The 22,726-nt window shown below is 49.0% G+C and overlaps 1 protein-coding gene across 3 annotated transcripts in view; it reads left to right on the top strand.

Moving 5' to 3' along the window:
• DISP1 (dispatched RND transporter family member 1) overlaps nucleotides 1-9,940 on the top strand; it is a 138,210-nt gene extending 128,270 nt beyond the window's left edge. For all 3 annotated transcript variants that reach the window (XM_037069551.1, XM_037069552.1, XM_037069553.1), the window contains one exon: nucleotides 6,336-9,940. In XM_037069551.1, the coding sequence (XP_036925446.1) occupies nucleotides 6,336-9,920 (3,585 nt within the window). In that variant the 3' untranslated portion in view covers nucleotides 9,921-9,940. The remainder of the gene's footprint in view (nucleotides 1-6,335) is intronic.
• The last annotated feature ends 12,786 nt before the right edge of the window (nucleotides 9,941-22,726 follow it).

The raw sequence follows: 22,726 nt of genomic DNA, 5'->3' as shown, positions 1-22,726 counted from the left end.
GAAATGCCTGTCTTTCCAGCCATCAGTGGGTCCTTTGGGCCTGAGACCTCAAAGGAAAATTGAGGGTGCAAGCTGGGGAGAAGGACATCAAAGAGTATAAAGACAGTATCTTTATAAATGGCCAGGGTAATCCAATCCAGATTGGCCTGAACTCTGAACACCTTGCTGCCCTGCTGCCGGAGAAGACGGATGCAGAGAGACTCAGGTCTCCAGTCTTCCTCTTCTCTGTCAGCCCCAGAACCTGCAAAGGCAGCCTCTAGGCTGAGAGGAGCTGTCTGTTCCCCATGTTCAGGGGCAGAAACTGCTGTCCGATGTCACTCATGGACCTGTCCAAGCACAGTAACTGGGCAGAAAAGGAGCTCTAAGACGCAAAATCACTACTTAGTTAGTTGAAAGTCTAGTCACATTGCAAGGCTAACAGCTGGTCTGACAGTTCAGCACAATCGCCTGTTCTAACAACAGAGTTTCTTAATGGAATACACGGCAGAAAGGACTCTGAGGCCCCCAGACCAGCAGTCTTGTCCTGCTGATGGAAGCGCCTGCCAAGAACTGCATGGCTTACCCAGCTTAGCTAGCGGGTGACACTCTGAGAGGCTGTTTATACATTTTGCAAATAACCACCCCATTGACGGATCTATCAGGATTTCCCACGAGCACCAGCTTTTCTCTGTCCAATTCCAAAGAGAGCAGCGATTTTCCACCAGTGTGGCACAAGAATTTTTAAAACATGCAGTGCCTGACTATTTAGTCAGGGGCACTGACCTCTTTTCCCTTAGGTTGTCGAATTTAAAATGACAACAGCCAACACGATAATAGCCATCTATCCAGTATGAATGCATCGAAGTTATACCTTTCTTTTATCAGATTGGGTGCCACAGAATGTTAGTCATCAGTTTACTTGCACCATGAGATGAAAAAGATTGAAAATCACTGAAACAGACCAAGGGCACAAACCACCTATAAACACCACAACCGTTTCTGCATCAGTGGTCAGTTTTTATTTGCCATATTTTCTCCTCTTCCACAGTGATCAGCTCATTATTTGGAAGCAAGGAATGTATTTCTCCTTGCCACAGGCTACCACCCTTCTTACGTAGAAAGTTAGCTCTACAGTAGTAGATATGTACAGTACTTACTATGTATGCTCAGTACCTGACATCACTCCCCGTGGGCCTGTGAGCCTGGTCTGCCACCTGGAGAATCACACCTTGGCTGAGAACAGCTCATTCACTTCCACACCTCCCAGTTCTAATTCTCCTACCTTCCCAGTTGATCTTCGGACCTTCCCTCCCCCGCAGATTCTGGAGTGGCTGAATCTACACAATCGACTAAAAGCGGATGTTTTTTCAGTGTTGTTGATTTCTGTCAGCAAGTGTTCTAAACTTCTGAATGAATGCTTTCATCATCCGTTGAATTATTACTCATCCGCGTGGTAGTGTCGCAAATTAAATACTATTATTTTGCCCACATGGGTGGTAAATGGCAAATGCAGGATCTGAACTCAGCCAAGCCTAACTCCAGCCTGTGCTTGTACTCACCGTGCCCTGGGCTCCTCGAATGCAGAAGATAAGACCCCGTTTTTGTTCAGTTGTACGACATATGCCATTTCCCACTCACATGAACCTCAAGGAGTCAGCATGGCCCAGAATAAGTATCCTTTTCAAAGAGCCGGCTATTTATCCTTGATGGACTCGGAGAGCCCAAAAGCCAGGGGGCAGTGGCCTGCCGGGACAGCTCTCGGTGACAGCAATGCGCTGTTTCATATGTAATCTCATTTTCATGTAGATCAGATTAATAAAATCAGCATCAATAGACAGCTTACGAAAAGGCTTGACAGAACAGATACGATAAACAGGTTGAATGCATTACAGGTGGGGAAAATAGTGGGAGGAAAACCCTGAAGCTCAGGACGAGATTTAACCTCCAGGAACACAGTCCTCATGATCCTGTCCACTTGCTGGTGGCGAACACCAGACTTGTCCTTATTCCCCCTGACAGCCCGAGCAAGAAGGAACTCACGATCATTGATGGAAGTCCTGTAAGTGGGGTAACCAGTTTATTTCTTGGGAGAAGCCCAGCTGCCCCTGGTACTAAGGCAGGAAAGAACCATTCCTTAAAGCCTTCGTCAAAAAAGCATGGTCTTGTGCGCAAGGTCCCCCATAGCCTGCGTACAAGAGGCCTGGGAATGATGCTTAGCTGATGGGTAGGCCCTATCTCAGGTAGGTTGGTAGCAGGAAAATATTACAGCAAAAGCTCTCTGTCAGGGACTAAAGCAAAGAAATCTAAACATGTGGCTTTCTAGTGGCTTTAATGCATTGCCAGGTGTGGGCTATGTAAAGGGATGTCTGCACTCTGCTCTGAGTATTTTTCTCCACTGGCTCACCCTAAGGACTGGATAGCTAGGAGTTCAAGTTGGCCATCCATAGCGAGACCACCACAGCATGGGGTCTGCTTGTGCAAAGTTGAGGCACAGACCCAACCCCAATGTCTGAATGAGTGGTCTAGCCAGTTACAGAGCCACTCCGATAAATGAATAAGTCAGTAATCAGGGTCCCCCAATTCTACCTTAGAGGGCAAGGTTGTCATTGTAAGCTGTTAAATTGAATTCTATTTCTACCACAGGCTAGTGCCTTTGTATTCTAGTCTCAGCGGCTGAGAAAAGGGATTTGAATGTGGTGCCTAAAACCCTGTTTTCTAGGGTTACTTTTAGGGACCGCTGGGACCCCCCTGAAGCTTGGAGGACCCAGAAGCGTGTTTCCTGATTCTTGTGTTAGGCAGGCTGGGGATCCCTGTTCTTTTCTCCCTAGATCCCTTAAACCTCCCATGTGTGAGGCCTGTGGTCCCTTGGGGAGGGAAGCTGGTATTAGGGGTTAGTTTTGTTCCCTTTAGTTTTTTCTCAGCCGCTGAAAATATCTCCAACTTAGCTACTGGTTTGAAAAGTTACGGTATGATTTCAAACTCTGCTGGTTGCGTCTTTTGCTCTCCTCTTCCTTTACCCCCTATTTCAAGCCAGCTCCACCCTGCGACTGACTATCTGACTAGGAAGTGTCCAAAGACATGTTATAACCGCAGAAGCAACATGACCTCCTAACCAATTTGTGAATGCCTAGAATGAAGAGTTAGAGGGCTCACGAGAGTTATGAGGAATCGCTCTCACTCCGTTCTGATGTTTATGAACATCAAAGATTTTGAAATCGTTCCGGTGAACTCCTTTCCCCACAATATGGGAGAAATATACCTGAAGATACACCCACTTGCCAATCTCTGTAAGCCCCTCGGGATAATACAGGACTCGGCGGTTGGCGGTCTCAGTCACAGACAGCGGAGTCTGGGCCACTGTCCCTTCACACCCAGTCACTCAGGTTCACACAGGCCCTGCCACATAGTGTGGCACTTCTCGGGTGGCATTAGAATTATTGACTGTCTTGTCTGATTTCCCTGCCACACTTGTGAGCGACTTGAGAGCAAGGACCACTGTGCCTATTCACTCTGTAGAGGTGTCGATAAGTGTTCTTTCTTTCAAACGGATGGATGGATGGGGACATGTGGCCTCACTGCTGAGAGCCGAGACATTTCCTCACGCTCCATCCCTTCAGACTCCGGTGATCAGGGCTCTAGCTTTCGACTCTGTAAAATGTGCCGGTCACGAAGCCCTTTCTCTGTCCTTATGTCTTCCCCTGAAGTGTCCCCGAACACTGGTTTACAGAGGTTGCACGTCAGCCAGCCCCATGTCGCATTGGAGGGTTGGCTCTCCAGCGGCTTCCGAGCACGCATTTTCAATTGCAGCCATCAAAGGAGGGTGTGGTCTGTTTATCTCAGCCAGCTTGCTAATCTTCGGTCACACACACCAAACCCTGCTGTTATCTGTGAAGGTTATTCAAGGGCAGGGTCCTGAGCTTTCCTTCCCAGTCCCAGCTGGCAGCCCTATTGTTCCCTTTCTCTTTTCGTCTCTTATATACAGGGTCCAGCAGAGGGTACAGCCTGCTTCAGTGTGGTTGGTCGGGCAATGATTATACGGGTGTAATAATTTATAGTTTTCTTTTGGATATTTCACCTAAAATGTCCTACGGTGTGCTTGGGCATGATACTGTTATGTTACAGAAGGTCATGCTTATGATTTTGTAGTAAAAGATTTTATAACACCAAAGGGGTGTTATTTTTGCTGGACCCTGTATATCATCAGCTACAAATAGTTCCTTCTAGCTGATCCTGGGTTTCATAATGGACACAATTCGTTTTCCTCCATCTGAGAACGGTCAGACGTCGGGGTTGCTTTACCTTTCTTTCGGTTACCCAGGCTGACTCCAGGGGCCCGTGTGAGCTCTCTTTGTAGGGATGAGGCTGGTCATGGGCCGTGAAAACGGGACAGGTGTTCTCCGGTTTCCTGTCATTCGCCAGGTGGTTCTATTTCCCCTGGTTTAGCATATGTGAACGTTCTAACCTGGAAACAACTAAATACGAATTAGCCTGTTTTGTGAAATGTCAAGTAACTATTGCTCTTCAAAAGTGACCTTAAAAGCCCTGGCTGGTGTATGTAGCTCAGTGGATTGAGCATGGGCCTACCAACTAAGAGATCGCGGTTCAATTCCCAGTCAGGGCACACGCCTGGGTTGCAGGGGGCACACAAGAGGCAACCATACATTGATATTTCTCTCCTTCTCTCCTTCCCTTCCCCTCTAAAGATGAATAAATAAAATCTTTTTAAAAAGTGACCTTAAAAATTAAGGGTTTGTTAAAATAAACATTAATTTAGGACGCTTGAATAATAACCCTTTGGGCTCATTTTCTTTACCCCAGGAGAGTATTTTTAAAAACAACAACTTTTTATGATGGAAATTTTCTACCAGGTGCAGACGTGGTGTGATTGAATAATTTCTCCCATGCAGATCTCCAGCTTCACCAGTTGCCAATACATGGCCAGTCTCATTCTAGCTACACCTCAACCCTGGGACTGGTCCCAATAAAATACAGCTGACCCTTGAACAACAAGCCCCTGTGCTGTCCAAAACCCACATATAACTCTTGACTCCCCCGAAACTTAACGGCGTGTGGAGGTTACACACAACCTGGTTCTGCCTGGGTCTAAGTTCCAAAGAGATGATTAATGCCAACATCTTCTCTTTGAGGAGGTGTTTCAACGCGTGATAGATAAAGCCTCCTGGATTTAAGATCAAGGGTGGTGTTAATTCTACTAGAAAAAAAAATACTCGCCCCCTTCCTGAACTTTGGAGTTTCCTCCCTGGAACAGCCTTTGACCAACAGAGACGAGGGAGATTGATAGCAGTGGGCGGTCTTTAGCTCTGGCACTTCTAGACGTTTCTGGACAGGCTCGAGGGAAGGGGAGTACTTCTTACTTTCGCCCATGTCGCTTGCGGATTCTGAAGGCAGTGGGACGGGGCGGGCTTCCTCCTCTACAGGAAGAATGCCAGACCTGGCTCTGGGACAGGTTTTCAATTCTCTGCAAGCACAGCCATCAGCAGGAAAGCCTTCTGTAGGAACAGTGTCCTGAGTGACATGCTATCCACCTGGAATCTGGAATTGTCACACTTGCTAGTACGCAGCAGAGAGAGCACCGGTGGAGAAAGTTCTTACCAAAGAGAAAGTTCTCCCCAAAGGGTTTATTTATTTTGTTAGTCGTATGTGTTTATTTAAAAAAACAGGCACAGAACAAGGTGGGCAAAAGTGGGTTTACAGTTGTGAGTACGCAAAACACAGGGTTTACTCCCGTGTTCTTATTTATCAGTTATTGCATTTTTGTACAACTGTAGACCTGCTTTTGGCCACCACTGTATATATCTCAGGAAACAGTTTTGTTTCTGCGTCTTTGACGTCAGCGATTCTGGTTTCCCTGTCACTTTTCAGCAGTTTTGCAGGGTCTGTCCTGTTACTTCCAACTAAGCTGATTCAGCTGTAACACCTTCATCACCCCAAATTCATGCTGATAACCAGAATTTTTAGGCAAAGCCACCCATTCGTTTTATAAATCAATCGGACAGTTGTTCTGTTAATTAACCCTGTGGGTGTACCTGCAGAAACTGCCCAGACTGCCCACTTTATGGCTCTTTAAAGTGACTTTGAAGAGGCCTGCTCACCAAAGAGGCATCAATCCTGTCTCGTTTTTAAACCGAAGTAGCACTGGTTGAAGGTGTTTCATGCGGCTATGGCGTCCCCACACAGTGCCTTCTTGTTCAGAATCAAGGAACCTAGCGAGCATCCTGCCATAGCTCACTCCAGAGGGTGGCCGTTCATCTCCCATAACTCGCTGTCCCTCGGGGCCACCCTCTGAGTGCCCCTGTTTTAAACACCAGCCCTTCCGCCTGTCTCTCTCTCCGCAGATCAGGTCCCACCCCCAGTTTGGCGACCTCTGCCAGAGGACCTCGGCCGCTTCCTGCTGCCCCAGCTGGACGCTGGGCAACTACATCGCCATCCTGAACAACCGGTCGTCCTGCCAGAAGATCGTGGAGCGGGACGTGTCCCACACCCTGAAGCTGCTTCGGACCTGTGCCAAGCACTACCAGAACGGCACCCTGGAGCCCGACTGCTGGGACACGGCGGCCAGAAGGAAGGACCAGCTCAAGTGCACCCACGTGCCGCGGAAGTGCACCAAGTACAACGCCGTGTACCAGATCCTCCATTACTTGGTGGACAAAGACTTTATGACCCCGAAGACCGGCGACTCTGCCGCGCCGTCTTTGAAGTACAGCATGCTCTTCTCTCCCACCGAGAAGGGAGAGAGTATGATGAACATTTACCTGGACAACTTCGAGAACTGGAACTCGTCCGATGGCATCACCACCGTCACGGGGATCGAGTTCGGCATCAAACACAGCCTGTTCCAGGATTACCTCCTGATGGATACCGTGTATCCCGCCATAGCCATTCTGATCGTCCTGTTTGTCATGTGCGTCTACACCAAGTCCATGTTCATCACGCTGATGACCATGTTCGCAATCATCAGTTCCCTGATTGTGTCCTACTTTCTGTACCGCATAGTCTTTAACTTCGAGTTTTTCCCCTTCATGAACCTCACCGCGCTCATTATTTTGGTGGGCATCGGGGCGGACGACGCGTTCGTCCTGTGCGACGTTTGGAACTACACCAAGTTCGACAAGCCGCACGCCCTGACTTCGGAAACCGTGAGCGTCACCTTGCACCACGCCGCCCTGTCCATGTTCGTCACCAGCTTCACCACCGCGGCTGCCTTCTACGCGAACTACGTCAGCAACATCACAGCCATCAGGTGCTTCGGGGTGTACGCGGGGACCGCGATCCTGGTGAACTACATCCTGATGGTCACGTGGCTCCCCGCCGTGGTCGTGCTGCACGAACGGTACCTCCTCAACATATTCACGTGCTTCAGGAAGCCCCAGCAGCACATCTACGAGAACAAGAGCTGCTGGACCGCGGCCTGGCAGAAATGCCACAAGGTCCTCTTCGCCGTTTCGGAAGCCTCTCGGATATTTTTCGAAAAAGTGCTGCCCTGCATCGTCATCAAGTTTCGCTACCTTTGGCTGTTCTGGTTCCTGGCCCTGACGGTGGGCGGGGCCTACATCGTGTGCGTGAACCCCAAGATGAAGCTGCCCTCCTTGGAGTTGTCCGAGTTCCAGGTCTTCAGGCCCTCGCACCCTTTCGAGCGCTACGACGCCGAGTACAAGAAGCTCTTCATGTTTGAGCGCGTCCACCACGGAGAGGAGCTCCACATGCCCATCACGGTCATCTGGGGCGTGTCCCCGGAGGACAACGGCAACCCCCTAAACCCCAAGAGCAAAGGGAAGCTGACCTTGGACCGCAGTTTCAACATCGCGAGCCCCGCCTCCCAGGTCTGGATCTTGCACTTCTGTCAAAAGCTGAGAAACCAGACGTTCTTTCACCAGACCGACGAACAGGACTTCACCAGCTGCTTCATCGAGACCTTCAAGCGCTGGATGGAAAACCAGGACTGTGACGAGCCGGCCCTGTACCCGTGCTGCAGCCGCTGGAGCTTCCCCTACAAGCAGGAGGTTTTTGAGCTGTGCATCAAGAGGGCCATCATGGAGCTGGAGAGGAGCACGGGGTACCACCTGGACAGCAAAACCCCGGGGCCGAGGTTTGACCTCAACGACACCATCAGGGCGGTGGTCTTAGAGTTCCAGAGCACCTACCTCTTCACCCTGGCTTATGAGAAGATGCGCCAGTTCTACAAAGAGGTGGACGCCTGGATCTCCAGCGAGCTGAGTTCCGCCCCCGAGGGCCTCAGTCACGGCTGGTTCGTCAGCAACCTGGAGTTCTACGACCTGCAGGACAGCCTCTCCGACGGCACCCTCATCGCCATGGGGCTGTCCGTGGCCGTGGCCTTCATCGTCATGCTGCTGACCACTTGGAACATCGTCCTAAGCCTGTACGCTATCCTCTCCATAGCCGGCACGATATTTGTCACGGTCGGCTCCCTGGTCCTGCTGGGCTGGGAGCTCAATGTCTTGGAGTCCGTCACCATTTCCGTCGCGGTCGGCCTGTCCGTGGACTTCGCCGTCCACTATGGGGTGGCTTACCGCTTGGCCCCGGACGCCGACCGGGAAGGGAAGGTGGTCTTCTCCCTGAGCCGCATGGGCTCCGCCATCGCCATGGCCGCCCTGACCACCTTCGTGGCCGGCGCCATGATGATGCCGTCCACCGTCCTGGCCTACACCCAGCTGGGCACCTTCATGATGCTGATCATGTGCGTCAGCTGGGCCTTCGCCACCTTCTTCTTCCAGTGCCTGTGCCGGTGCCTGGGGCCGCAGGGGACCTGTGGCCAGATCCCTTTACCCAAGAAACTCCAGTGCCGTGCCTTCGCCCATGCCTTGTCCACAAGTCCTGGCGACAAGGGACAAAGCAAAACACACACCCTGAACGCTTACCACTTGGATCCCAGGGGCCAGAAATCTGACGTGGAGCACGAGTTCTATGAATTAGAGCCCCTGGCGGCCCACAGCTGCCCTGCCTCCGAGAAGACCGTGCACGAAGAGGCCCACACCTGCGCTGAATTCCTCCCCAGCCAGGCGAAGCACCCAGGCGCGCCCGTGCACCCAGCTTACAACCGCGAACCCAACAAAAGCACCAGAAGCGATTCGAGCTCCGCCTCGGCGCATTCCTCTCTGGAACAGCACGCCGTGCGGCACCTCTGCTCTGTGAACCAGAGGTGTAGCTGCCCACACACCTATAAGCCTTTGAAATACAGCCCACATGCTTGCCAACAGATGGGTGACTGCGCGTGCCACCCGTGTGCCAGCAACTTTGTGCACGTCCAGAACGGCGTGGCCCCTCTGAAGGCGGCACAGCCGGCCCCCGAGGGATTCGTGCTCCCCCTCCCACACATCCACCACTGCCCGTGCCTCCAGGGCCGAGGGAAGGCACCTGGGATGCAGAGCGCTCCGCCCCGGAGCTTCTTCCTGCACCCGGGGCAGCACGCGCCTGCCCCGGACCAGACTGGCCGGACGGGTCTGCGGAGCAGCGAAGAGCGTCCCCCGAAGGCAGCAGAGCCCCCCTCCCCTGTCTGCAGAAGCCCAGCGTCTCTACGGAGAGCGTGCCATGACTCCGAGAATAACCAAAGGGCACCCGGTGCAAACAGTGTGGCGCGCAGCGGAGGGGCTGCAGACAGGGACTCCAGTTCAGCGCCTCGGACCGACAGGGCAGACGGGGGGCCTGAGCCACGCTTGTCACAGACCGACATCCTTGTGAACTCAGAACGTTTAAATCAGAAGGAGCCAAAATTTCTATTGAGCCGTTTCGTCGGGGAGGCTGGTTATGGGTCCTACCCAACCAACCCTCGAGGCGGGGGCAGGGTTGTGAGGGGGAGGTGCAGCTCCGTGCACTGCCAGGCGCCAAACTTCGAAGCCAACGTGCCTGCTGTGTTAACACACTCAGAACTTTCTGGAGAAAGTCTGTTGATAAAAACACTTTAATAAATATGGTATTAAATTCAGAACCGGTGCCTCCATTGTTCCTTTGAAACGGAAGTAAGGCTCAGGAGTTCAGAAAAGGAGTCCAAAAATATGCAGAAACAAGGTTTCCCTTGGTTCAAAACCAGGCAATGCTGGGATATTCCGTGTGCACACTCAGACACACAATGAGTGTTGGCTGAGTCTTGGATTTTATATTTTCCAAAAGGTACAGTTTTTTTTTCTTTTTACCTTTACACCCAACTTGAAAAATAATTGTCCCTCATAGTGGTGAGTCAGAGATCTAGAGTTTGAGTTATCTAGACGTTTCCATTCTCCCTGGCAATCCTATTTACCTAATATTCTTATTCTAGTGTGTTTGATTGTCAGTAATTAGGACATTTGATTGTACAACATTATATGGATTTTAATAGAGTCACTTCCTTGGGATCTAGGTACTCAACAGCATCAAGATTTATCATTTTTGGTAAAGCCTCATTTAAAAATTAGTCACGAAGCATTTTAATAGTGCTTTTCACTTGCTTGTGTGAATACACTTTCCATGAAGTCAGTGACACATTTATGGCTAAATTGATGTCTTTTTCCACATTAGCCAAAATGTACAGTTTTTTCCATTATTACATCTGTTAACAGCAGTCACCGGCCTCACCGTGCGTCAGGACAATTATTTTGGTGCCACGGGAGGATGAGCTCAAAGGAAGAGATGCGATCACCCGGACAGGGCTACACACACATCTTAGCATGAGTCACCCGCTGACAAAGACAGACCCGGGCCAGGCGAATCCTAGCCCTTCGAGGCTTCCATCTCTGCCCCCAAGGTGACCCATGCAGATGGCTGCTCTCTCCTGGGTCAGCGTCACAGTATGTGCAAGGCCGATTTTATTGTGCAGGTAATGCCTGGAGGTGCTCAGCCTTCAGGTGGCATCTTAAATGACACTGTGCACCCTGTGTTGGATCACTCCCCAGTCACCGAGCTGGTGGAGCCTGCTTTCTGGGGGGCTGCTTCTGAGGACGCGGTTTTCCTTCTAAGATGTCTCCTGCCCTGGCTGGTGTAGCTCAGTGGATTGAGCGCGGGCCTGTGAACCAGAGGATCGAGGTTCGATTCCCAGTCAGGGCACATGCCTGGGTTGCAGGCCAGTTCCCAGCAGGGGATGCAGTTCCCGGCAGGGGGCGCACGAGAGGCAACCATACATTGATATTTCTCTCCTCTCCTTCTCTTCCCCTCTAAAGATAAATAAGTAAAATCTTTAAAAAAAAAAAAAAGATGTCTCCTAATACTGTGCATTCCTGCCCCCTCCTGGGGCAGTTCCCTGGCATCCTGCCTCTGCTTTGGTGCTCTGAAAAAAAGAACAGTAAAAATAGTTACAAATGCCACGTTCTTTCCAAAAGTTACATTCGTTATTTTCTAGGAATTGTTTTCTAAATTAGATCTGCCCATTGTTTGCGGCCTGAAAAAGGTGTGCAAGTGTTGGAAGGGGTCTCATGGTTCACTGACTCCAAGCGACCGGCCCCCAGCCCCGGGGCCCCCTTGTCTGCACCCAGACCTCTTGGCCTGCAGTTTTTCTGCTGCTTTGGCCCTCGTTCTACTCAACGAAGTGAAAACGAGCATCTCTGATCTTTCTGCCACAAAAGATGCTTGAACACAGTGATCACGTCCTCCCACTGAAATCCCCAGTTCCCTCAACAGGTGTTCCCGTGACTGGGTTTCAAACTGTTAAAACACTAGGCCATTACTGTCTCTGGATAGGGAAGGCTGTACCACTCCCAAGCGTGGTACTCAAAACAGACCCCCCCCCCCCCGTCCAGCGCAGAAAAGTGGACCAGGCCCGGGGAAACGGGATTCCTGTTAGTTCACTTCGAGATGGAAACTCGCACGCAGCTTAGAGGGGCGTAAACACACTGTCTGTTTCACACAGGACGCTGCTAAGCTGCCTCTTCAAACCATTAGCTTCTGACACTGAAGTTCAGAGCCAGATGCGCGTTACCCTTGCACTAAATTTTGTTAGATAAACCTGACAAAGTGGGGAGGAGAAGGGGCTCCTGAAAATTGGACTCAAAATCCCCAGCTTTAGATGCTTTTTCTTCTGAAATGCGTGAACGTAAAGTTGGCTAGTGATAACTTAGTGACCGAAAAGCACTTTTTTTTCTCCCTGGCATGGACAGAGTGACCTTCAGGAAGATAGGAGAAGCAGACTTCTTAATAGACAGTCCAACCAAAGAGACTTCCAGGTGAACTTAATTTAGAAACCCAAAATGGAGACACTGGTTACCCTCCACCTTGAATGTGGCAGCAACACTTTCACATTGATTTCTCCTAGACTTTGGCCTTTGCCTATTAATATTTTTTCATGCCGAAATTTCTAGGAGAATTGGTTAGCTGGGACTGGAAAAAAATGTTTTCTTAATTCCTTATTACCGGGCAACGAAATAGCATTATTTCTAGTTCTGGTTCACAAAGACATTTCATTCGTTGTCCTAGAGAACTGCAAAGCAGACGGAAGTTGAGATGATGAAAGAGTCCTTTCACTGTGAAGTATCTGCAGCTTGGAGGGTATATGCTTATGGACAGGATTCACAGACTGTTTCAACAACAGGACATACCATTGAGGTTTGGGTCCGTGAGGCCAAGGTTGTTCCCAACTCGCCTGGAAGGTCACTTTTCCGCTCCCTACCTGATTGAAAAGTGGAACAGGCCAAGGGCATACAGTTTTTCGCAGAGAAGAGCTGTGTTGTTTGAAATAAACTAACACAGCTTCATCTCTGCAGATGCATTTCTTACCTGTAACTGCTGTAACATACACACCCCCCTCAAACAATATTCTTTAAAGGTGGGCTCAGCTGCTGTCATATTCAATTTCACTGCAATAATTGGTGCTCCAGCCTTAATATGCGAAGTTGTAAAACTTTCGTAACGGTTAATGCGAAGAGTAGTTTGACAAATGCGGTCTTACAGAAATCAGGAAATGTTCCCGATTCACATCAGTTCACGTGGAAACCATCTTTCCACCAGCCATTAGGGCCGTTTCTGAATGAAATATGAGGAAACAATGACTTTGAAAACAGCTGGGTCTTTTCTCTCTAAAGAGGAGGGTCATTTTAGAGGAAAAAATTAAGCCTGTCTTAAAAAAATTTCAAAAGCTCCATCGGGATTGTCTCTCATTAGATCCAGACATAGCCGTGAAAGCAGAAATTTGTTGAAATTATGAGGGTCTTTCTTCTTCTTCTTTTTTTAACTGCAGAAGCAACTATCACGTTCAAATATCCATTACACCAGAGTGGATCTTTCCAAAATGTTTGCTGGCATTTAGTTCATTTATCTCCAATTGTTATACTAAGCTATGATTTTTTTTTTTGGTTAAAACAGCCACTTTCATTAATGTTTGATTTTGTACATTCAGAGCTTTCATATCTTTGCATTAAATAGAAAAAAGCATAAGTGATGCGTGTCTGTGGTTGACAAGTAGAATCTTATACCTTTAGCTCTCAACAGTGTTTGAATGGCCCCGATTTTGGATATTTTTATGAAAAGGGGTTAATTTCTCCTTTCATTAGCTTAGAAACCGGGGTGCGCACACACATTGGAACTTACTGAGTAACCAGGATAAATGCAGCTCCCGCTGACCACCCCTACACCATCAGTTAGAGCATCAATTTGACCACGCACAGGCCCCCTGGGTCATCGTTTGCTAACTTGGCACAGTCTGCTGGTGTTTGTTGCCTTGCAGAACTAAGACCTGCCTGGGACTGGGGTGCAAGGCTGCTGTTCTAAGTTTTAGGGACGTGGTGTGGAACAAGCAATGAATCTGCATTCAGCAGTCGGAGTATACAAAGGGGCTCTTCCTAGGACGGACATTCCTCGGGGGTTTTTGTTGGTTTTTTTAAGATAACCTTGAGAACCACATACTTTCAATTTTGAATAAGAAGATACGTCACATCTGACTGGCATAACTCAGTGGACTGAGTGCGGGCCTGCAAACCAGAGGGTTGCTGGTTCGATTCCCAGTCAGGGCACATGTCTGGGCTGCGGCCAGGTCCCCAGTAGGGGGTGCTCAAAAGCCAAGCACACTGATGTTTCTCTCTCTCTCTTCCCCTCTCTGAAAATAAATAAATAAAATCTTTTTTAAAAAGAAGATACGTAACTGGCTGAAGTTGCTAAGAGAATCTCTGTAGAACACACGTCTCTCTCTTGGGGGTTTGAGCCAACATTTCAAACACCGGTCTGCACCTCCACCAACGTCACCGGACACCTAAAATGAGATACATTGCTTGACTTTGTGCTTATTATCTGCGACTGTGTGGCACCCCTGTTCCTGTGGTACAAGTCACACTTCATCTACTCAGATCAACTGGCACAGACGAACTTTGACGATTAGAATCTTACTTGTTCACATATCTTTCTGTTATGCAATTGCATTTTTCTAAAAAATGAAGGGCAGATTATTTTCAGCGGGACGTGTTTTTTCTTTTTTTTTTTTTTTACCCAGTAAGACTCTTATAAGAGCTGGTTTTAATTTGAGACAAAGTGACAAACAGGAAAATGTGCTCAAACTCTACCCACAAACTGACCATTTTTGCTCAGCAAACTGGACTTCAGCTTTCCACGGTTGAAAGGAGAAAGGACTTGCTAAGTAAATCAATAAGCTAAATGAGATTACAAAGAGCCCGAGCGCCTGCCTAAAAAAACAAACCTCTAGAGTTCAAAACACTATTTCAGTGCGTTTTTTTTTTTTTTGCGACATCATGTGAGCATTACAAATCCCACTGATAAAGCAAGGTCCAGCAGGCGTACCTCCAGGCAAATCTTTACCAGATGTTTAAATGCTTGCTGAGAACAATAAAATAGCATCTATTTTTAAACAGACTTGAATGTGATCTTTGTTGGATGCTCTTCCCTCCCAGGAGGGCCGTTACTCCACGCTGGGAGCTCTCTGGTCTGCAGGCGACTTCCTCGCTCCGCCTTCTGGTAGCTACCAGGTGCGTCATTCAGCGCAGCCTTCGAGAGTGGGGTGTGCAGGAAAGCCACGGGCTTGTCTTTCCTTCAGCAGAATTTCTTTTCGAGCACCGATCAGAGAAAAGGCTTTGGGAAACAAGCGCATCTCTGGCAACCTCCCCGTGCAGGGTGGAGTCCCCCCCGTGTCTGTTCTCTACAGTTTGGTCTCTTTACCTTCAGTTTTCTGAAGAGTGTGTGTTGTCAGTAGGATGTATCAGATGGGGATAGGTATATACTAAGTAACCTCAGATTGCTGAATAGGTCTATCTATCACAGATGCCAACTTGATTTTTTAGATCATTTATTTCATTCTTTCCTGAGGATATGCTTATTGATATTGGGGGGGGGGAAGAGAAGCATTGATGTGAAAGAGAAACATTGGTTGTCTTTCATATGGGCACCAACTGGGGACCAAATCCACACAACCTAGGCACGTGCCCTGATGGGGAATTGAACCTGCGACCTTTCAGAGTACAGAACGACGCTGCAACCAACTGAGCCACACCAGCCAGGGTCCAGCTTGAATTTTTACCCTACCCTGGAAAGGTCCCTGGGCTCTGATTGGCACATAAAAGAAAATTGCCTTCAGTGAATGAATTCCCAGCCAATCATGGCACGTTTTACAGCACTCTGGCAAATGCCTACATGCTACCATCAAAGAGTAAGCAGAGTAGAAAAGCCACTTAGAAAAGCCACTCTGAGACAAAATTCAGTCCTTCCTCTAAATCCTCTAAATCCTTCAGAAAACAAAAAGACCCGGGTGCCTCTCTGAAAACAAGGACTGTGATTTTTCTCATCTGTGGGTTTGTTGTTATTGTACCAACCACCTGGGGCAACGATGGGGAACCCATCTGAGCCCCTTCCAAGGCAGAGGGAAGGTCTTACAGTCTCTGTGTGTGGATGTCCTATCTGGTTCTCGGGACAGCCAGTCTGATCTGGCTTTCTAAGCGGTTTGGGCCAATCCCATGGGGAACTAGGGGTAACCTCGCAGGCTCCTGTTATATGCAAATTGCGAGTGAAAGGAGTCCACAGAAACTGAGAGCAACTTGATGGTATATTTATTGGCCAAGTTTTAACCTGCGCAGGGGCGAACTCTCCAAAGTGTCCGGAGACACGGTGCCCGCAAGGGCTGCAAATGAGAGTCGCGCCNGTTCTCGGGACAGCCAGTCTGATCTGTCTTTCTAAGCGGTTTGGGCCAGTCCCATGGGGAACTAGGGGTAACCTCGCAGGCTCCAACTCCACAACTCCATTCAGCAGAGCCGCTCCGACAGCGAGGTTCCCCATCAGCACCCACCCCGTCAGGGCACATGCCTGGGTGTTACAAGTGATGGTCCATCTCCCTCACGGGACCAAGTCCTGGAGAGCAGGTACCCCTCAGCACCTTGGCATGCCCAAGTGATGTTACTGAACAGAGGTCCAAGGGGGGGCAATATCTGGCCCACCGAGGGATTCCAAAACTGCTACAGAAAACAGGGGCCCCTCTGAAGGACGGTATACTAATACCTTCTGGGCTCATCTTTCCGCCACCAGTTGGAAAGACATCTCTCAATGCCAGAGATTTGTGAAAAGGAAAAGAAATGTTTATTTAATGCTATTCAGGCCTAANATCCTTCAGAAAACAAAAAGACCCGGGTGCCTCTCTGAAAACAAGGACTGTGATTCTTCTCATCTGTGGGTTTGTTGTTATTGTACCAACCACCTGGGGCGACGATGGGGAACCCATCTGAGCCCCTTCCAAGGCAGAGGGAAGGACTTACAGTCTCTGTGTGTGGATGTCCTATCTGGTTCTCGGGACAGCCAGTCTGATCTGTCTTTCTAAGCGGTTTGGGCCAGTCCCATGGGGAACTAGGGGTAACCTCGCAGGCTCCAACTCCACAACTCCATTCAGCAGAGCCGCTCCGACAGCGAGGTTCCCCATCAGCACCCACCCCGTCAGGGCACATGCCTGGGTGTTACAAGTCACGGTCCATCTCCCTCACGGGACCAAGTCCTGGAGAGCAGGTACCCCTCAGCACCTTGGCATGCCCAAGTGATGTTACTGAGCAGAGGTCCAAGGGTGGGGGGCAATATCTGGCCCACTGAGGGATTCCAAAACTGCTACAGAAAACAGGGGTCCCTCTGAAGGACGGTATACTAATACCTTCTGGGCTCATGTTTCCGCCACCAGTTGTAAAGACACATCTCAATGCCAGAGATTTGTGAAAAGGAAACGAAATGTTTATTTAATGCTATTCAGGCCTAATGCCTCCACTAAAATATCAAAATCCTTTAGGGTATACACCTACACATACACACACACACACACACACACACACACAGCGCTCCCTTCTCCCCGTCCTAACTCTGGGTACCGTAAATCAGGAAAAGAGCACGCATCCGTTTCTCTAGGCCACTGGTATCATCAGCTGTGTTGAGCGTCCAGGCAGGATCTCCAATTAATCCAAGTCATGCGGCACCTTCCACTGGCAAGAGTTCTTTGTACCAAGTTCCAGGCAAAGTGTCTCCTGCTTCCCAGGCCCCTTGGCCCAAGGGAGCACCCTAAAGCTGCAGGGGTCCGCACTCTGCCCCAAACCGCGTGGCTCTCCCAAGTGGCTGTCGTGTTTGGGTTTAAATCCCCGCACCAGTCTTCCTCTGTACCCCTATTTCTGACTCCTCCCACAATCAGTTACACCTGCCAGCATTTCTGTATTATTACAAGTTTACTGGGAGGCCATCGCTAGTCTGGGCATTTATGGCCCCATGATGTGGAGCCAATCTCCTCCAAGCTCCCATACAGGAGCTGTAAGTCAGGGGACCTGCCCCTGGTTACATTTTGGGTGGAGGTCACTCCCTTCTCCCTGGCTCAAAGCTTGGCCACAGCTGTTTAACATATCTATGAAACCAGTTAAAGGTCATAGATATGTTAAATAATCATCCCAGAGGTCAGCTGCAAAACTGTTGCTATGCACAACAGCTCTCAATGGCCCTGCTCCATTTGTCCCTTCCCCCAACTGACACCTGGTGGGGGTGGGGAGGACATCTTAATATTTCCTGGACACCCTGAGCTCTGGACCCCATTCCAAATATTTTGGGCCCCCCCTCCCTCCTGGCTGCGCTGTTACAGTGACACAATCTGACCGAAAGGCCACTGCATTCAGGGCACTGAGGAGGGCTTCCAAGATGTAGGACCCCTGCCTTCCAGAAGGCTCCTCTCCTGAAAACGCCGCAAGAGGGATGCCTTCCCAGCAAAAGGGGTTTGCAAAGCAAGCAATTGCACAACTAAGACTTTTTTAATGACAAAAAAATGTTGAAATTACAGTTTATATAGTCTGATGCATTTTAGAATCACCCTGGTATCAAGAAGCAAGTCCTTTAAAAAAAATCTCGGGATTTGGACTTTAAAAAACAAAGACCTAGGTTGAAAAGCAAGACCAGCTCCTTTCTACTGCCTCAGTCTCCTCATCTATAAACTCAAGTAGATGACGCCTACCTCACAGAGGGGCAAGGGTTAGATGAGGCGAGACGTGTCCGAGATGCTGCAGGGTAGATGTTACCAGTCATCGCCATGCTCATCCTGTCTCTCTGTTCATCAGAGCACCACCACCTGCAGAGACGGAGCAGGCCGCCTTGGTTAGGCGAGTCAGTGCCGCACGGCTGCTCTCTACAGGTTTGCCTCTATTGCAGCCGTTGTGAGTATTGCATAGTCCAGAAATGCGTGTCCATGTGTGTTTTCATGGAAACCTTTGTGCAAACATTTCAATATAATAAAAACTATTTTACGGTGTTTTTCGTGAGCTGCATTTTCCTGTGGTCCAAAAGCAGATATAGTTGTAGAGTATGTTTAATAGTTTACAAGTCACCTTTGCATACATCCTCTTTAAATTAAATCAACCTACACTGTAAGATGTAGGCTAATATGTTTTGGATGAGTAAATAAATGAATGGATGGATGGATAGATGGATGGATGGATGGATGGATGGATAGATGGATGGATGGGTAAATGCATGGATGGATAGATAAATGGATGGATGGGTAGGTGAATGGATGGATGGATGGATGGACAGTTAAAGTAGTCTGGGCAGAAGCTTCCCCCCTGTGTACAGACGATGAAATTGAGGTTAAGGGACTGAATATGACCACTCACTTATATGTGCCAAGCTAGGAGCCCAGAGTTTTGTGTTGTTGTTTTTTCCCCCATGATATAAACCCACCATGATTAAGTCATTTGAAAAATGATTAATGAGCTCTGGCTTGTGTGGCTCAGTGGATTAAGCTCCAGTCTGCAAGCTGGAGGGTCACAGGTTTGATTTCCGGTCAGGGCATAATGCTGGGTTGCAGGCCAGGTCCCCAGCTGGGAGTGTGTGAAAGGCAGCTGCTGGATGTATCTCTCATGCATTGATGTTTCTCTCCCTCTCTTTCTCCTTCCCATCCCCTCTCTCCAAAGATAGATTTAGATTCTAAATCTAAACATTTTTTAATGAATTTTAAAAATGATTAATGATTTCTTGGCTGCTATAATGATATTATCTTGGCTACTAGATAGTTACTCTTACGACAGAAGAGTTAACAGCCTGTTAATCTTTATTTCGTTCTTATTCAAGGTCAATATGGAGTTTTCTAGCTTGTATTTGCTATTTACACACATGACTACTGCCCCATGATATATGTTTTATATTCATCTTGCAGGTTTCATAATGCCAGAATGGAAAAGCAAAACTCCAGCTCCGTAGAGGTTTTGATTGCAATGACCCGAGATAAAAATGACAATTTCAGAAAATAGATATAGCGGGCACTCTTCAGAAGAGTGTTATTTAATAACATGTGTTATTTTAAAAATCCCCTGACGTAGAGTCTTTACTCACCCAGGCACTGCCTTTCCCTTGATTTGCCTGCCCCCCCTCCCCTAGNCCCCCCCCCCCCCCCCCCCCCCCCCCCCCCCCCCCCCGTGTAGATTCACTCGTTTGCACTCCAGGCAACACTGGGAGCTGGCCCTGAGCCAGCCGCTCACTGAACAAAACGAGAAGACACCCTGCCTTCCCAGAGCCCAGAGTAGAAAACAAATCATCACGAAAAAAAAAAAAAACAAGCGACTGCCTGGACGAAAAAACAATTTTACCACACCTCTAACAAATGATGAATGTCTCTATTACACAAAGCCGAAAGAAAAGGAGACCTGGTAGAGAAATGGACTGATGGTATAAACAGGCACCGTGTAGACAGAGGCATACAAATGGCAGCCTCCTCACTAGATGACTTCCTGTTTGACCCCTCAGGTTGGCCAGAATTTTAGACTGATGTCGTCCAGCGCTGGGGAGAAGGTGGGGAAAGAGGCAGTTTGGATGAGTAAAAATCAACACGACACCTTGGAGAGTTGGTTTCTGACAATAGTTGGGGATGTTGACAGTCCGTGACAGAGAATGCCATTTTTAGGGACCTTTCCTCCAGAAATGACAGCATGAGTGTGCTGAATATATGTGTGGGGATGTCCGTGGTAAGAACTGGAAACAAGTTTAATGTCCACCAATAGACTGCTGGTTAAATAAAGCTTGGACGCCCCTAAAAAAAGGATGCAAATATTTATTAGCTGAGCTGGAAAGATTCCTGTGGTGTATTATTAAATGGAAAAAAAAAGTGTTGAAATAAAATGTTTAGAATGAGACTCCCTCTGGGGAGCAGAGTTGAATGTGGGGCTAATTACGAATGATGGAGTAATTTCCCTTCTCATAGGCCTTTTTCCATGGGCTTGGGATGTAGGTGATTTTAACTTCATTTGCTTTAAATATTTTTAAGATGAGAAAAATCATTAAATGTCCAAATGCCACAGTTTAGCCTAAGCCCTGGACCTGAGGTGTGTACCAGACGTGGGACTCGGAAGGAAAGAGCGGAAGGAACCATGAGTGTTCACTATCAGCCGACTAGCCATTTAGTCCCTTCACGGCTTTAGGAAGTCAGCAATGTTATCCCTATTTTATGGATTTTTCTTTCAGGAGAAGAAAAATCAGGAAGCATGCATCAGGTCACACAGCGACACGGCGGCAGGGCTGGCTTTCAGCCGGGTCTGTCCGGCAGGTGCCTGGGACGTGCGGTCCAGGTGTTGCAGGGGTGACGAGAGGTGACGGCTGTAGGCAAGAGGTCAGACCTGAGAGCATGGAGCCAGATGAAGGAGCCATTTGTAATGACTGAGGGTCGTTGGGGAAGTTTCTCATACCTGACACAGGAAGACCATAAAAGAGCGAGACAGAATCTACAAGTCGCCACAAAATGGAAATAGTATTTTTTTCTGCAGACTTCCTCACACGCCCTGAGACGAAAGGCTGAAGGTGGGGGAAGAACTCTGGAAAGAAGGGAGAACAAGAAAATGCAGATCTGAACCTAGAAGCACTATCTTACCCAGTGAGGAGTGGAAAGAGGAGTTTGTGGGCCATTCATGGGCACCCCCAAACTTTAACTGTCCTCTTTATGTCTTAAAACCTCCCCGGGGATGTGAAATCCTCTCTCGAATTATAGCATCCAAACCCCTGATTCCCAGCATCCCTTGCCCCAGGACCACAGATGCGACTCAGGTTCTACCAATCAGATGGGCTGGAAGTGATGACTCAAGCCTGGGTACGGGCATTCAGTGGCAAATGCGGGTGATTCGGGTTTGTAGATGGTGGCAGCTCTCTTGCCAGGCCCCTTCTTCAGTGAGGTGCCGGGAATTGTCCCTGGAAGCTTGGGACAGGTGCCTCCAGCCCTTGTAATATTTCAGTGAGTTTTCTAATCTCCCCCGAATAAGTCCTGTCCTGCTGGAAACCAGCTAGAACAGGTTCTGTCTTCTGCAGCTCAGAACCCCGATCAACGTAACATGGGATCGATCACCCCCAGGCAATGGAAGAGGTTTCCTACATTGTCATCAGTCCCAGCTTGGTTTAGAGAATGGAGACATGAAGGTAAGGTGTGCAGGTCTGTCTGCTAACACCTCGTCTTCCTGACAGTCAGTGAATTCCAATCAGGTTTCAGATTTCCCCGGAATTCTAAATTCTACCCAGAAGCCACTGCACCTTCTATTAAGGTATAAGTCGTCTAGACATGCCGGTGACACCGCCTGGACCGCATAGCTGCCGCAGCACCGACTCCACAGCAAGTGCTAACAGGGGGAACAGCTGTTAGAAGGCCTTGCCCCCCCGAGCGACTTGCCCCCCGAGCGACTTCCCCATTCCACCTGCCCGCTTGAAAAAAGAAGACTGCGAACCCAGGCGGGGCAGCAAGGAGACGTGTTTAAAGTCCTCTGGCTTCCTTAGGTGAAGACGACCTTTTCGTGCCGGAGCTGGGGAACGGCCCCCTAGAGACGGAGGTTCAGCTGGAGTTCGCACGGCCTGTTGGGCTGGTCCTAGGCTCTTGGCCCATGTTAATAATAAGAGGTGGATGCAGAGGCCCAGCATGCAAAGGAGATTCCAGGGTTGTTGATCTTAAGGGGAAAAAAAAAAACCCAAGATAGAGTCACAGCCGCCCAGGACAGTTGAGGAGAGCTGGTCCTGCCTGCTGCGAGGCTGACTGGTGCTGGGCCCAGAGTGTGGCTCAACCCGCGGAGCCCATGCGAGGCCCGTCTTATGGCTGAATGATGCTCTAGATCCATTATCTTTGGAGTTAGACGCAGAATTATTTTTCCTTATGAGCAAAGTTTTGTTAAAGCAAAAATAGAGACTATAAGCCCTGACCCCTGTGGCTCAGTGGGTTGGGCGTCGTCCCACAAAGCAAAGGTTGCTGGTTCGATTCCTGGTCAGGGCACGTGCCTGGATTGCGGGTTTGGTCCCTTGGGGTGCATTCGGGAGGCAACTGATTAATGTTTGTCTCTTGCAT

This window comes from Sturnira hondurensis, unplaced genomic scaffold (genome assembly GCF_014824575.4).
Source record: "Sturnira hondurensis isolate 20B ecotype Veracruz unplaced genomic scaffold, ASM1482457v3 Scaffold0018525, whole genome shotgun sequence".
NCBI classification, from domain to species: Eukaryota; Metazoa; Chordata; class Mammalia; order Chiroptera; family Phyllostomidae; genus Sturnira; species Sturnira hondurensis.
This window is presented reverse-complemented; position numbering and strand designations above follow the sequence as displayed.